This window comes from Coregonus clupeaformis, chromosome 13 (genome assembly GCF_020615455.1).
Source record: "Coregonus clupeaformis isolate EN_2021a chromosome 13, ASM2061545v1, whole genome shotgun sequence".
Lineage (NCBI taxonomy): Eukaryota > Metazoa > Chordata > Actinopteri > Salmoniformes > Salmonidae > Coregonus > Coregonus clupeaformis.
Window position 1 is genome coordinate 55,436,721 of NC_059204.1, and position 15,317 is coordinate 55,452,037.

General features: G+C 42.8%; 1 protein-coding gene across 1 annotated transcript in view; it reads right to left on the bottom strand.

The window, feature by feature from the left end:
* Positions 1-814: 814 nt before the first annotated feature.
* The window catches only part of LOC121580290 (zona pellucida-like domain-containing protein 1), a 92,787-nt gene continuing 78,284 nt past the window's right edge, over positions 815-15,317 (bottom strand). The window contains exons 10-11 of the mRNA XM_041895350.1: positions 2,014-2,043; positions 815-1,405 (exon numbers count right to left, since the gene is read on the bottom strand). Coding sequence (XP_041751284.1) covers positions 1,230-1,405; positions 2,014-2,043 — 206 coding nt within the window. The 3' untranslated portion in view covers positions 815-1,229. The remainder of the gene's footprint in view (positions 1,406-2,013; positions 2,044-15,317) is intronic.

Genomic DNA, 15,317 nt, shown 5'->3' on the forward strand with positions numbered 1-15,317 from the left:
TCTATGATTTACTTACAATTCAAGGGACACTTGCCACCCCATCTGGTTTGGGCTTAGTGGGACTATCATTTGTTTTTCAACAGGACAATGACCCAACACACCTCCAGGCTGTGTAAGGGCTATTTTACCAAGAAGGAGAGTGATGGAGTGCTGCATCAGATGACCTGGTCTCCACAATCCCCCGACCTCAACCAAATTGAGATGGTTTGGGATGAGTCGGACCGCAGAGTGAAGGAAAAGCAGCCAACAAGTGCTCAGTATATGTGGGAACAACTTCAAGACTGTTGGAAAAGCATTCCAGCTGAAGCTGGTTAAGATAAAGTCAAGAGTGTGCAAATCTGTCGTCAAGGCAAAGGTGGCTATTTGAAGAATCTCAAATATAAAATATATTTTGATTTGTTTAACACTTTTTTGGTTACTACATGATTCCACATGAGGTATTTCATAGTTTTGATGTCTTCATTATTATTCTACAATGTAGAAATTAGTAAAAATAACTCTTCATACACATTTGACTAAAAAGCCTACTGACAATCCATAATGTCATTTAAACTAGTAAAACAATTTGAAGATTGCATTAATTTAGGTAGAGCATTTACCTAGCATTCATGAGTAATGACCTATCAATTAATGTATTATAGTCATTATACTAACTCTGGTACATATCAGCAATATTAATAACATAATGGATATAAAATGTAACTATTACATTTTTTTGTTATCTTTTCATTCATTACAACCCTTACACATAATGGTCTAAGTCTTTTCAGGAAATTAACGAAATTCAACCTCATGCTCTTTTCTGAGTTTTTTAATTCTTGCATAGAATGTTGTTTAGAGGTCGGACACTGTTTACATTTCTCCCTGTAACATACCAACTAAACAAGAATTTGGTGTTAGACCAGTTTATTCTACACTATATGTGTTTCTTGTAAATTATCATTTACCCTGCAATAGGATGCCGTGCAGCTGAGGTATTAAATTAAACTCAAATCCACTTTGCAAATTAAACGCCTAACAATAACCGGTCTGTCACTGGGTTGAAACAAGATAAGTACAATACATACAAAGAAATATACATTCTCGAGATATCAACTATACCTATGCTAACATGAATTATACAGTTAGTTTACATTCATATAAATGAACATGTGAGTCCCTCTCTCTCCTTCTATGTAGTGTCCTCATGGGGAGGGGGAAGGCAAGATCTTGGGATTAGTTGGGTGGGGTTAGTTGAAAGCTGGGTTGCGAGCCCCCGACAAGATGGTCGGTGGGGCCCTCTTGCCCTTGAGGAGGGTAAGGGATAAGATGAAGAAACACAGGCTCATTACACCAAGGATGATGATGCCTGAGACAAGTGCGCTGGTCACCGTGTTCATCCGAAACACTGGGCTGTTTAGTTGCGCTACAACAAACAAAAAAGACCAATGAAAGCAATAGGGCAGTTGATTATTATGAGAATAATGATAATGCCTGCTAAAATCTAAGAAGAAAAGTAACAGGGACATTGATTTATGTGTATTGCTATTTCAGTATTTCTTTATAATTTCCTTCCATCAAAAGTAGTTAAAGGAAGACTAGTTGCAACAATGTAAAAATCCTATTGGTGTCTTTTAATGTGCGATGCTAAACAGAAATCCGAACAAGCTTACACATACTTTAACCCAACTTATTACCATACTATTACAATGTTATTGACACTTCATTCTGTGCTGTAATGTTAAAGGGATAGTTCACTCAAATTACAAATATTGATTTCCTTACCCTGTAAGCAGTCTATAGACAAGGTATGACAGCAATCCATACTTTTGTTTTGTTTACCTGGCCACTTCCAAATGCGCGTTTCATGTCCAAATCATCTTTAAGTATCTAAAATGTATTGTGTATCGAAATCAAGTTGCTTTAAGATGATTTGGACATGAAGTGCGAAAAATGCTAATATCGGTTTCGGAAGGGAATCAGAAGGAAGAAGAGTTTGGGAAGATTCTCAGGAACTAAATATGAAGGGCTTACCTAGTTGTGAGTTGTTCATTGGAGTTTCGTCTGTGGAACATAAAAAGGCAATTTAAGAGTACACCACTTCTCTGCATGTACCAGACCTGGGTCAAATACACATAGAATTATTGAAGTGTGCTTCATTTAGTTTTGAGTTTGCACTTCCAGGACCTTCATTGGGTCCATTGTATCTGTGAAATTAAATCAAGTGCACATCAGGTATTTGAAAGTATCTGATATAGATCTACAATTAACTATACCCCACATGATTGAACAATACGCCTGCATTCAGACTTAAGATCTGCACACTGCAAGATCTGCACACTGCAAGATCTGATATTCACATAAATTGATGTAAATGGGAGACAATTCAAGTTTAGTCTAAATACATCAGCAGGGCTTAGATTGTTATCCATAGCACTGAAGATCAGCGCTGTAGCGTGGTTGATATGTAAAGGTAGTAACCTATTGAGCCAACATATGCAGCGTTTACCGTAAATGCAGTCTCTGCGAATGTGGGAACATTGCCTATGAATTTCAATCGCGCTACAGCGTGGATCTTCTGCACTACTGATTTAATCTAGAATTCAATAATGAACAATGTCATAACTCTGGAGGATGTCTTCTCTTGAATGAGCCATTTAAAGGAGGGTTTAGCAAATTTTTCCTATTTGTCAGCTTTAGTCCAGGGTGCATTGCATGGTGCAGTTACCAGAGATATTATAGAAAGGAGATATGAATCCAATTAATGAAGGAAAGTATAACACCCCACCCAGCAGTGTTCATGTGGTCATGCTGCGTCACGCTGTTGCTAAGCCAATCGTCATGCAATCTCTTGTCAAAGTCAGTCCTGTCAAAAGTTTGGACACACCTACTCAATCCAGGGTTTTTCTTTATTTTTACTATTTTCTACATTCTAGAACAATATTGCAGACATAAAAACTATTAAATAACACATATGGAATTATGTAGTAAGCAAAAAAGTGTTTAACAAATCAAAACATATTTTAGAATTTAGATTCTTCAAATAGCCACCCATTGCCTTGACGACAGCTTTGCACACTCTTGGCATTCTCTCAATCAGCTTCATGAGGTAGTCACCTGGAATGCATTTTAATGAACAGGTGTGCCTTCTTAAAAGTTCATTTGTGAAATGTATTTCCTTCTTAATGCGTTTGAGACAATCAGTTGTGTTGTGACAAGGTAGGGGGGTATACAGAAGATAGCCCTATTTGGTAAAATACCCAGTACATATTATGGCAAGAACATCTCAAATAAGCAAAGAAAAACGACAGTCCATCATTACTTTAAGACATCAAGGTCAGTCAATCCGGAAAATGTTAAGAACTTTGAAAGTTTCTTCAAGTGCAGTCACAAAAACCATCAAGCGCTATGATGAAACTGGCTCTCATGAGGACCGCCACAGGAATGGAAGACCCAGAGTTAACTCTGCTGCAGGGGATAAGTTCATTTGAGTTACCAGCCTCAGAAATTGCAGCCCAAATAAATGCTTCACAGAGTTCAAGTAACAGACACATCTCAACATCAACTGTTCAGAGGGGACTGTGTGAATCAGGCCTTGATGGTCGAATTGCTGCAAAGAAACCACTACTAAAGGACACCAATAATAAGAAGAGACTTGCTTGGGCCAAGAAACACAATTAATGGACATTTTCCGGTGGAAATGTGTCCATTATTTGAGATTTTTGGTTCCACCTGCCGTGGCTTTGTGATACGCGGTGTAGGTGAACGGATGATCTCTGCATGTGTATTTCCCACCGTAAAGCATGGAGGAGGAGGTGATATGGTATGGGATGCTTTGCTGGTGACACTGTCTATGATTTACTTACAATTCAAGGCACACTTAACCAGCATAGTTACCACAGCATTCTGCAGCAATACGCCACCCCATCTGGTTTGGGCTTAGTGGTGACAAGGTAGGGGGGTATACAGAAGATAGCCCTATTTGGTAAAATACCCAGTACATATTATGGCAAGAACATCTCAAATAAGCAAAGAAAAACGACAGTCCATCATTACTTTAAGACATCAAGGTCAGTCAATCCGGAAAATGTTAAGAACTTTGAAAGTTTCTTCAAGTGCAGTCACAAAAACCATCAAGCGCTATGATGAAACTGGCTCTCATGAGGACCGCCTGCCGTGGCTTTGTGATACGCGGTGTGGGTGAACGGATGATCTCTGCATGTGTATTTCCCACCGTAAAGCATGGAGGAGGAGGTGTTATGGTATGGGATGCTTTGCTGGTGACACTGTCTATGATTTACTTACAATTCAAGGCACACTTAACCAGCATAGCTACCACAGCATTCTGCAGCAATACGCCACCCCATCTGGTTTGGGCTTAGTTGTGACAAGGTAGGGGGGTATACAGAAGATAGCCCTATTTGGTAAAATACCCAGTACATATTATGGCAAGAACATCTCAAATAAGCAAAGAAAAACGACAGTCCATCATTACTTTAAGACATCAAGGTCAGTCAATCCGGAAAATGTTAAGAACTTTGAAAGTTTCTTCAAGTGCAGTCATAAAAACCATCAAGCGCTATGATGAAACTGGCTCTCATGAGGACCGCCACAGGAATGGAAGACCCAGAGTTAACTCTGCTGCAGGGGATAAGTTCATTTGAGTTACCAGCCTCAGAAATTGCAGCCCAAATAAATGCTTCACAGAGTTCAAGTAACAGACACATCTCAACATCAACTGTTCAGAGGGGACTGTGTGAATCAGGCCTTCATGGTCGAATTTCTGCAAAGAAACCACCACTAAAGGACACCAATAAGAAGAAGAGACCTGCTTGGGCCAAGAAACATGAGCAATGGACATTAGACCGGTGGAAATTTGTCCTTTGGTCTGGAGTCCAAATTGGAGATTTTTGGTTCCAACTGCCGCATCTTTGTGAGTGAACGGATGATCTCCACATGTGTATTTCCCACCGTAAAGCATGGAGGAGGAGGTGTTATGGTGTGGGGGTGCTTTGCTGGTGACACTGTCTGGGATTTATTTAGAATTCAAGGGACACTTAACCAGCATGTCTACCACAGCATTCTACAGCGATACGGCATCCCTTCTGGTTTTGGTTAGTGGCACTATCATTTGTTTTTCACAGGACAATGACCCAACACATCTCCAGGCTGCGTAAGGGCTATTTTACCAAGAAGGAGAGTGATGGAGTGCTGCATTAGATGACCTGGCCACCACAATTCGCCAAACCTCAACCCAATTGAGCTGGTTTGGGATGAGTCAGATGGCAGAGTGAAGGAAAAGCAGCCAACAAGTGCTCAGCATATGTGGGAACTCCTTCAAGACTGTTGGAAAAGCATTCCAGCTGAAGCTGGTTGAGAGAATGCCAAGAGTGTGCAAACCTGTCATCAAGGCAGGGTGGCTATTTGAAGAATCTCAAATATAAAATATATTTTGATTTGTTTAACACTTTTTTGGTTACTACATGATTCCATATGTGGTATTTCATAGTTTTGATGTCTTCACTATTATTCTACAATGTAGAAAATAGTAAAAATAAAGAAAAACCCTTGAAAGAGTAGGTGTGTCCAAACCTTTCACTGGTACTGGAGCATAAGTATGTACAGTTGTATTCACGTTTTCAAGTACTGGTGACATGTCATGCATTCCGATTCTTGCATAGATTGTAATGGACACATATAATGTGTGTAAAATACTTTTTTGAAGGTTGTACTGATTATGATGAGCTAATGCTAAGCTAATTGCCACTGACGTGTGACGCGATGTTTGTTGACATCACACAATGCATTCAGGTTGTCACGTGAAAGTCTGTCAGACCAAAGATGTTATAACAAAATGAGGTGAAGGGATGGTTCACTCGTCTTTCGAGTAAACTTCTGCAATTTAATGATGGAAGTGAATGATGCAAAGAGACCCAACTCCTCTTGTAACCTCTTATCTTTGGTTGACACGAAAAAAAAACAATTATGGTGGCGCGCACAAACTATCCATTGTCGGATTACTTTAGATTTTTTGGAAAGTGTTTTACTCAATTATTTTGATCACTGGTGAGGTCACACATGATGTGATGAATAGTAAATCGTAATTTCTGCTAGCTAATTCATAATATGGTTTCTGTCAGCCAAGAGTTAGCTAAATATGACCGCTTGTGTTAGGTCACTCTTTCCTCGGTTAGCACTATGACTAATGTAGCCTACATTTTCTGGTTTGGATGAGAATTGTGTTATACTGTTGCTACTTCAGACATCCACAGAACATTGCATCGAAAACTAAACTGCTCACATTAAGGACATAACGTTGTAAAGACTGTGTTTGTGCAAAACGTTTCTGTGAAAAAACAGCGTGGACAGCTCAAATGCTGACTGTTGCGTCAATCATAACTGGACATTCCAAATAAGTGTTCTAATTACACCGGTTTGAGCGTACGCTAAGGAATTTTTCCTAGCCACCGTGTTTCTACATCTGCATTGCTTGCTGTTTGGGGTTTAAGGCTGGGTTTCTGTATAAGCGATTTGTGACATCTGCTGAGGTAAAAAGGGTTTATGAATACATTTGATCGATTGATGACATGGAGTTAGTGATTTTATAAAAAATTGTTAAACAGGGAAACGGTGCGTAAGTAATAAGAGTTATTGTTTTGGGATATTGTTGATGTTGGTGCCCTAAATGGAGAGACCCAAAAGGCACTTGTGTAGATTTTAAGGGAATGGTTAGGTATAAGAAATTACACAGAAAAAATATATAAACGCAAGATGTAAAGTGTTGGTCACATGTTTCATGAGCTAAAATTAAAGATCCCGAAATGTTCCATACGCACAAAAATCTTATTTCTCTCAAATTGTGTGCACAAATTTGTTTACACCTTGTTAGTGAGCATTTCTCCTTTGCCAAGAAAATCCATCCACCTGACAGGTGTGGCATATTAAAAAGCGGATAAACAGCATGTTCTGGACCAAAAAAGGCCACTGTAAAATGTGCAGTTTTGTCACACAACACAATGCCACAGATGTCTCAAGTTTTGAGGGAGCCTACAATTGGCATGCTGACTGCAGGAATGTTCACCAGAGCTGTTGCCAGATAATTTAATGTTAATTTCTCTGCCATAAGCCATCTCCAACATCGTTTTAGAGAATTTGGCAGTACGTCCAACCTTCCTCACAACCACAGACCACGTTTATGGAGATGTGTGGGCAAGCGGTTTGCTGATGTCAACATTGTAAACAGAGTGCCCCATGGTGGTGGTAGGGTTATGGTATGGGCAGGCAGGCAGGTATAACAGACAACTATCACAATTGCATTTTATCGATGGCAATTTGAATGCACAGAGATACTATGACGAAATCCTGAGGCCCATTGTCGTGCCGTTCATCCACCACCATCCCCTTATGTTTCAGCATGTTAATGCACGGCCCCATGTCGCAAGGATCTGTAAACAATTCCTGGAAGCTGAAAATGTCCCAGTTCTTCCATGGCCTGCATACACACCAGATATGTCACCCACTGAACATGTTTAGGATGCTCTGGATCGAGGTGTACGACAGCGTGTTCCAGTTCTCATCAATATCCAGCAACTTGCACAGCCATTGAAGAGGAGTAGGACAACATTCCACAGGCCACAATCAACAGCCTTATCAACTCTATGTGATAGAGATGTGTTGCACTGCATGAGGGCAAATGGTGGCAACACCAGATACTGGTATCTGTGACCAAACGATGCATATCTGTATGTGAAATCCATATATTAGGGCCTAATGAATTTATTTCAATTGACTGAAATCCTTATATGAACTGTAACACAGTACAATCTTTGAAATTGTTGCATGTTGCATTTATATTTCTGTTTAGTATATATGGTGAAGGTTCTATAGTCATATGGCAGTTTGAAGCTATTACCATATTGGTTATACCAAGAAGTTTAAATGAACAGGAGATACAGTAGGTGCCCACAGGACGATGTCAGATGTTACAGTGGCTTGCGAAAGTATTCACCAATCTTGGCATTTTTCCTATTTTGTTGCCTTACAACCTGATTTTTGGTTTTTTTTTATCATTTGATTTACACAACATGCCTACCACTTTGAAGATGCAAAATATTTTTTCTTGTGAAACAAACAACAAATAAGATAGAAAAACAGAAAACTTGAGCGTGCATAACTATTCACCCGCCCATTCTTCAAGGCAAAACTGCTCCAGCTCCTTCAAGTTGGATGGGTTCCGCTGGTGTACAGCAATCTTTAAGTCATACCACAGTTTCTCAATTGGATTGAGGTCTGGGCTTTGACTAGGCCATTCCAAGACATTTAAATGTTTCCCCTTAAACCACTCGAGTGTTGCTTTAGCAGTATGCTTGGGGTCATTGTCCTGCTGGAAGGTGAACCTCTGTCCCAGTCTCAAATCTCTGGAAGACTGAAACAGGTTTCCTTCAATAATTTCCCTGTATTTAGCGCCATCCATCATTCCTTCAATTCTGACCAATTTCCCAGTCCCTGCCGATGAAAAACATCCCCACAGCATGATGCTGCCACCACCATGCTTCACTGTGGGGATGGTGTTCTCGGGGTGATGAGAGGTGTTGGGTTTGCGCCAGACATAGCGTTTTCCTTGATGGCCAAAAAGCTCAATTTTAGTCTCATCTGACCAGAGTACCTTCTTCCATAAGTTTGGGGAGTCTCCCACATGCCTTTTGGCGAACACCAAACGTGTTTGCTTATTTTTTTCTTTAAGCAATGGCTTGTTTTCTGGCCACTCTTCCATATAGCCCAGCTCTGTGGAGTGTACGGCTTAAAGTGGTCCTATGGACAGATACTCCAATCTTAGCTGTGGAGCTTTGCAGCTCCTTCAGGGTTATCTTTAGTCTCTTTGTTGCCTCTGATTAATGCCCTCCTTGCCTGGTCCGTGAGTTTTGGTGGGCGGCCCTCTTTTGGCAGGTTTGTTGTGGTGCCATATTCTTTCCATTTTTGAATAATGGATTTAATGGTGCTCTGTGGGATGTTCAATCTTTCAGGTATTTTTTTATAACCCAACCCTGATCTTTACTTCTCCACAACTTTGTCCCTGACCTGTTTGGAGAGCACCTTGGTCTTCATGGTGCCGCTTGCTTGGTGGTGCCCCTTGCTTAGTGGTGTTGCAGACTCAGAACAGGTGTATATATACTGAGATTGTGTGACAGATCATGTGACACTTAGATTGCACACAGGTGGACTTTATTTAACTAATTATATGACTTCTGAATGTAATTAGTTGAACCAAATCTTATTTAGGGACTTCATAGCAAAGGGGGTGAATACATATGCACGCACCACTTTTCCGTTATTTCTTTTGTAGAATGTTTTGAAACAAGTAATTTTTTTCATTTCACTTCACCAATTTGGACTATTTTGTGTATGGCTATCACATGAAATCCAATTAACTAAGTAGCCGGAGAGGAAGGAAACCGCTCAGGATTTTACCGTGAGGCAAATGGTGACCTTAAAACAGTTACAGAGTTTAATGGCTGGGATAGGAGAAAACTGAGGATGGAGCAACAACATTGACTCCCGAGTGGCGCAGTGGTCTAAGGCACTACATCACAGTGCTAGCTGTGCCACTAGAAATCCTGGTTTGAGTCCAGGCTCTGTCGCAGCCGGCCGCAACTGGGAGACCCATGGGCGCCGCACAATTGGTCCACCATCGTCCAAGGTAGGGGAGGGTTTGGCCGGCAGGGATGTGTGTTCGTTTCCAATGGGGGGCCAGTATAAAAAACACACAAAAAAAACACGTATGCATTCACTAACTGTAAGTTGCTCTGGATAAGAGCGTCTGCTAAATGACTAAAATGTAAATTGTAGTTACTCCACAATACTAACCTAATTGACAGAGTTAAAAAGAAGGAAGCCTGTACCAAAGTAATAGTGCAAAGAAATGTTGCAAAGCAATTAACTTTTGTTCTGAATACAAAGTGTTATCTTTGGGGCAAATCCAATGCAGCACAACATTGATTACCACTCTCCATATTTTAAAGCATAGTGGTGGCTGCATAATGTTATGGGTATGCTTTTAATCGTTATGTACTGGGGAATTTTTCAGGATTAAAAATAAATGGAATGGAGCTAAGCACAGGCAGAATTCTAGAGGAAAACCTGGTTCAGTCTGCTTTTCACCAGACACTGGGAGATGAATTCACCTTTTAGCAGGACAATAACCTAAGACACAAGGCCAAATCTACACTGGAGTTGCTTACCAAGAAGACAGTGAATGTTCCTGAGTGGTCAAGTTACACTTTGACTTAAATCTGCCTGAAAATCTATGGCAAGACTTGAAAATGGTGCTTGAAGAATTTTGTAAAGAACAATGGGCAAATATTGTACAATCCAGGTGTGCAAAGCTCTCAGTGACTTACCCAGAAAGACTCACAGCTGTCATAACTGCCAAAGGTGATTCTAACATGTATTGATTCAAGGGTACAATTACTTATGTAAATGAGATATTTCTGTATTTCATTTTCAATAAATTGGCAATCATTTCTAAAAACATGTTTTCACTTCGTCATTATGGGGTATTGTGTGTAGATTGGTGAAAAAAATAATGTTGAATTCTTGAATTCAAGCTGTAACATAACAAAATGTGGAATAAGTCAAGGGGTATAGATTCTTTCTGAAGGTATATACACTACCAGTCAAAAGTTTGGACACACCTACTAATTCAAGGGTTTTTATTTATGTTTATAAAAATGTTTACCTTCTAGAATAATAGTGAAGACATCAAAACTATGAAATAACACATATGGAATCATGTAGTAACCAAGAAAGTGGTAATCAAATGAAAATATATGTTATATTTGAGATTCTTCAAATAGCCACCCTTTGCCTTAATGACAGCTTTGCACACTCTTGGCATTCTCTAAACCAGCTTCATGAGGTAGTCACATGAAATGCATTTCAATTAACAGTTGTGCATTCTTAAAAGTTCATTTGTGAAATTTCTTTCCTTCTTAATGCGTTTGAGCCATTCAGTTGTGTTGTGACAAGGTAGGGGTTCTTCCAAGATTGCGTAGTAGTGCAGTCCTGTTTTTGTCGTGTGTCTGTAAATAGCCTGTAAATACCCTGTTTTTTTGTATTTTTCATACATATTTCCCTATCAGACTTTTCATCCTTCTACAAAATATACTTTCCTGCAACCCGCCTCACTCAATGTGGAATGGATTCTATTATTGACTTACCTTTTATCTTTTATCTAGAATCGCCAGTTGAAACTAGCTAGCCAGCTAACTAGCTACTTGCTATTAGCCACAGTTAGCGGTATTTCACCCAGAACATTGGATTTTTCTGCCGGAATAATTTAATCACTGGACATTAATCACTGGATCGCAACCAGCTAGCCGCAACCGAATGGATGTAGCTGTTTGGCTAATCACCACTGCCCCCGATGCAAGCACCAGTTAGCCTCGAGCTAGCCTAGAGCCAGGCCCATATCCCGGCCATCTACCTCTCGGTCTACCGGACGGGAGTAGCCAGCTAACTAGCTACTTGCTATTAGCTACCGTTAGCGGTTTTTCACCATTGTCCGTGGCCTGCACCACCCACCAGCCAGCTCTAGCCTGGACTATTATTCGGCCAGTCTGCACTGTCTGCACAGCGCATTATCGACCCAGAACATATCAGTTTTTCTGCCGGAATCACTGAATCACTGGACCTTTAACTCCGGATTCATCGCTACCAGCTAGCTGCAACAAAATGGACGTTGTGGTTTGGCTAATCATCCTGAGCTAGCCCATCTCCCGGCTATCTACCTCTCTGTCAACCGGACAGGACCACCTAGTGTTGACACGGAGCCCCGCCGATCCTACACGACTGGTCTACCGACGTAATCGTCTGATGTGGTTACAACAGGCTTCCCGTTACGACGTCGACCACAACAATTCCATCTGCTAGCCCCGGCCCGCTAGCACACGCTAGCCGTGGCCTCTTGCTCGCTAGTGCTTTAGCAGCCCCCGAACTACCTCCGAACTATCCTATTGCTGTTCACCGGACCTTATGATAACTCAGCTATACAGCTGATGCCTGCTGGACTGTTCCTTTTTATGGTACCGCATCCTGTTTATGTTCAGCCTCAGCCCAAACTGTGTCGTCATTACCAGCTGTTGTCTTAGCTCTCTCAAATTACACCTGTGATTGCTTTATGCCTCTCTCCCATGTCAATATGGTTTGCTTATTGCTGTTTCGGTGATATCTAATTGTACTATTTCACTGTAGATCCCCCAGCCCAGCTAAACCTGCCTTAGATAGCTCCTTTGTCCCACCCCTCATACACGCGGAGACCGACTCAATCGGTGCCTCCAGTGATGCTATCTCTTTCATTGTTATCCAACGCTTAGGTTTAGTTGTAGGTTATTGTAGGTAATTATTGTAGGTAAGTATTGTATTCGGCGGACCCCGGCGAAGCACGAGGCTAGCTTACCCACTACCTGGACCAACAAAGCTAGCTAGCTAGCTAGCGGGTAGCTACTGGTAACTTTTAGCAACTGTGGTTAGTTGTTTCCAATGTTATTTCATGCTTAAGAGTACCTGTGATTGAGCCAGCTAGCTGCCACCATTCAGCTGTTTTTCTAACCTCATTATCCGAGGCATTAACGTTAGGTGGTTGGTAGCTGCTGTACTTAATTACTGCTACTGATAACAGTCTGCTGTAGTTTACAACAATTCTAATTTCTAAAGTGGAAGTTGGGAGAGTTTTATTCGGGTGGTTCAGTGAAACAATTATAGTTTCTGAGGTGGAAGTTGGGAGAGTTATATATATTATTTTTTTTGGTGAGGGAGGCCTGCTCTCTCCTTTCCCAGATGTTTAGTTCATTTCATTCTGATCTCCTCTGCATTATTGTAGCCATCTGCTGCAGCCTGTCAACTATGCCTCTGCCTATCCCTGTTCTCTCCTCTCCGCACAGGCTACACAAACGCCTCACACCGCGTGGCTGCTGCCTCTCTAACCTGGTGGTCCCTGCACGCACCACACACCTGGAGTTCCAGGTCTCAGGCAGCCTCTGGAACTGCCGTTCTGCCGCCAACAAGGCTGACTTCATCCCAGCCTATGCTACCCTCCAGTCCCTCGACTTCCTGGCGCTGACGGAAACATGGATTACCACTGAAAACACTGCTACTCCTACTGCTCTCTCCTCGTCTGACCATGTGTTCTCGCATACCCCGAGAGCATCTGGTCAGAGGGGTGGTGGCACAGGAATCCTCATCTCTCCCAAGTGGTCATTCTCAATTTTTCCCCTAACCCATCTGTCTATCTCCTCATTTGAATTCCATGCTGTCACAGTCACTAGCCCATTTAAGCTTAATATCCTTGTCATCTATCGCCCTCCAGGTTCCCTTGGAGAGTTCATCAATGAGCTTGACGCCTTGATAAGTTCCTTTCCTGAGGATGGCTCACCCTTCACAGTTTTGGGGGATTTCAACCTCCCTACGTCTACATTTGACTCATTTCTCTCTGCCTCCTTCTTTCCACTCCTCTCCTCTTTTGACCTCACCCTCTCACCGTCCCCCCCTATTCACAAGGCAGGCAATACGCTTGACTTCATCTTTACTAGATGTTGCTCTTCTACTAATCTCACTGCAACTCCCCTCCATGTCTCCGACCACTACTTTGTATCCTTTTCTCTCTCGCTCTCCTCCAACACTACTCACTCTGCCCCTACACAGATGGTAACGCGCCGCTGCAACCTTCGCTCTCTCTCTCCCACTACTCTCTCCTCTTCCATCCTATCATCTCTTCCCTCTGCTCAATCCTTCTCCCTCCAATCTCCTGATTCTGCCTCCTCAACCCTCCTCTCCTCCCTTTCTGCATCCTTTGACTCCCCTGTGTCCCCTATCCTCCCGGCCGGCTCGGTCCTCCCCTCCAGCTCCGTGGCTTGATGACTCATTGCGAGCTCACAGAACAGAGCTCCGGGCAGCTGAGCGGAAATGGAAGAAAACTAAACTCCCTGCCGACCTGGCATCTTTTCACTCCCTCCTCTCTACATTTTCTTCATCTGTTTCGGCTGCTAAGGCCACTTTCTACCACTCTAAATTCCAAGCATCTGCCTCTAACCCTAGGAAGCTCTTTGCCACATTCTCCTCACTGCTGAATCCTCCCCCCCTCCTCCCTCTCTGTGGATGACTTCGTCAACCACTTTGAAAAGAAGGTTGACGACATCCGATCCTCGTTTGTTAAGTCTAATGACACTGCTGGTCCTGCTCACACTGCCCTACCCTATGCTCTGACTTCTTTCTCCCCTCTCTCTCCAGATAAAATCTTGCGACTAGTGACTGCAGGCCGCCCAACAACCTGCCCGCTTGACCCCATCCCCTCCTCTCTTCTCCAGACCATCTCCGGTGACCTTCTCCCCTACCTCACCTCGCTGATCAACTCATCCTTGACCGCTGGCCATGTCCCTTCCGTCTTCAAGAGAGCGAGAGTTGCACCCCTTCTCAAAAAAACCAACACTCGATCCCACTGATGTCAACAACTACAGACCAGTATCCCTTCTTTCTTTTCTTTCCAAAACTATTGAGCGTGCCGTCTTTAGCCAACTCTCTTGCTATCTCTCTCAGAATGACCTTCTTGATCCAAACCAGTCAGGTTTCAGGACTGGTCATTCAACTGAGACTGCTCTTCTCTGTGTCACGGAGGCTCTCCGCACTGCTAAAGCTAACTCTCTCTCCTCTGCTCTTGTCCTTCTAGACCTGTCTGCTGCCTTTGATACTGTGAACCATCAGATCCTCCTCTCCACCCTCTCCGAGCTGGGCATCTCCAGCGCGGCTCACTCCTGGATTGCGTCCTACCTGACCGGTCGCTCCTACCAAGTGGCGTGGCGAGAAGCTGTCTCCGCACCACGTGCTCTCAGGGCTCAGTTCTAGGCCCTCTCCTTTTCTCCCTATACACCAAGTCACTTGGCTCTGTCATATCCTCACATGGCCTCTCCTATCATTGCTACGCTGACGATACACAACTAATCTTCTCCTTTCCCCCTTCTGATAACCAGGTGGCGAATCGCATCTCTGCATGTCTGGCCGACATATCAGTATGGATGACGGATCACCACCTCAAGCTGAACCCTGGCAAGACGGAGCTGCTCTTCCTCCCGGGGAAGGACTGCCCGTTCCATGATCTCGCCATCACGGTTGACAACTCCGTTGTGTCCTCCTCCCAGAGTGCGAAGAGCCTTGGCGTGACCCTGGACAACACCCTGTCGTTCTCCGCTAACATCAAGGCGGTGACCCGATCCTGTAGGTTCATGCTCTACAACATTCGGAGAGTACGACCCTGCCTTACACAGGAAGCGGCACAGGTCCTAATCCAG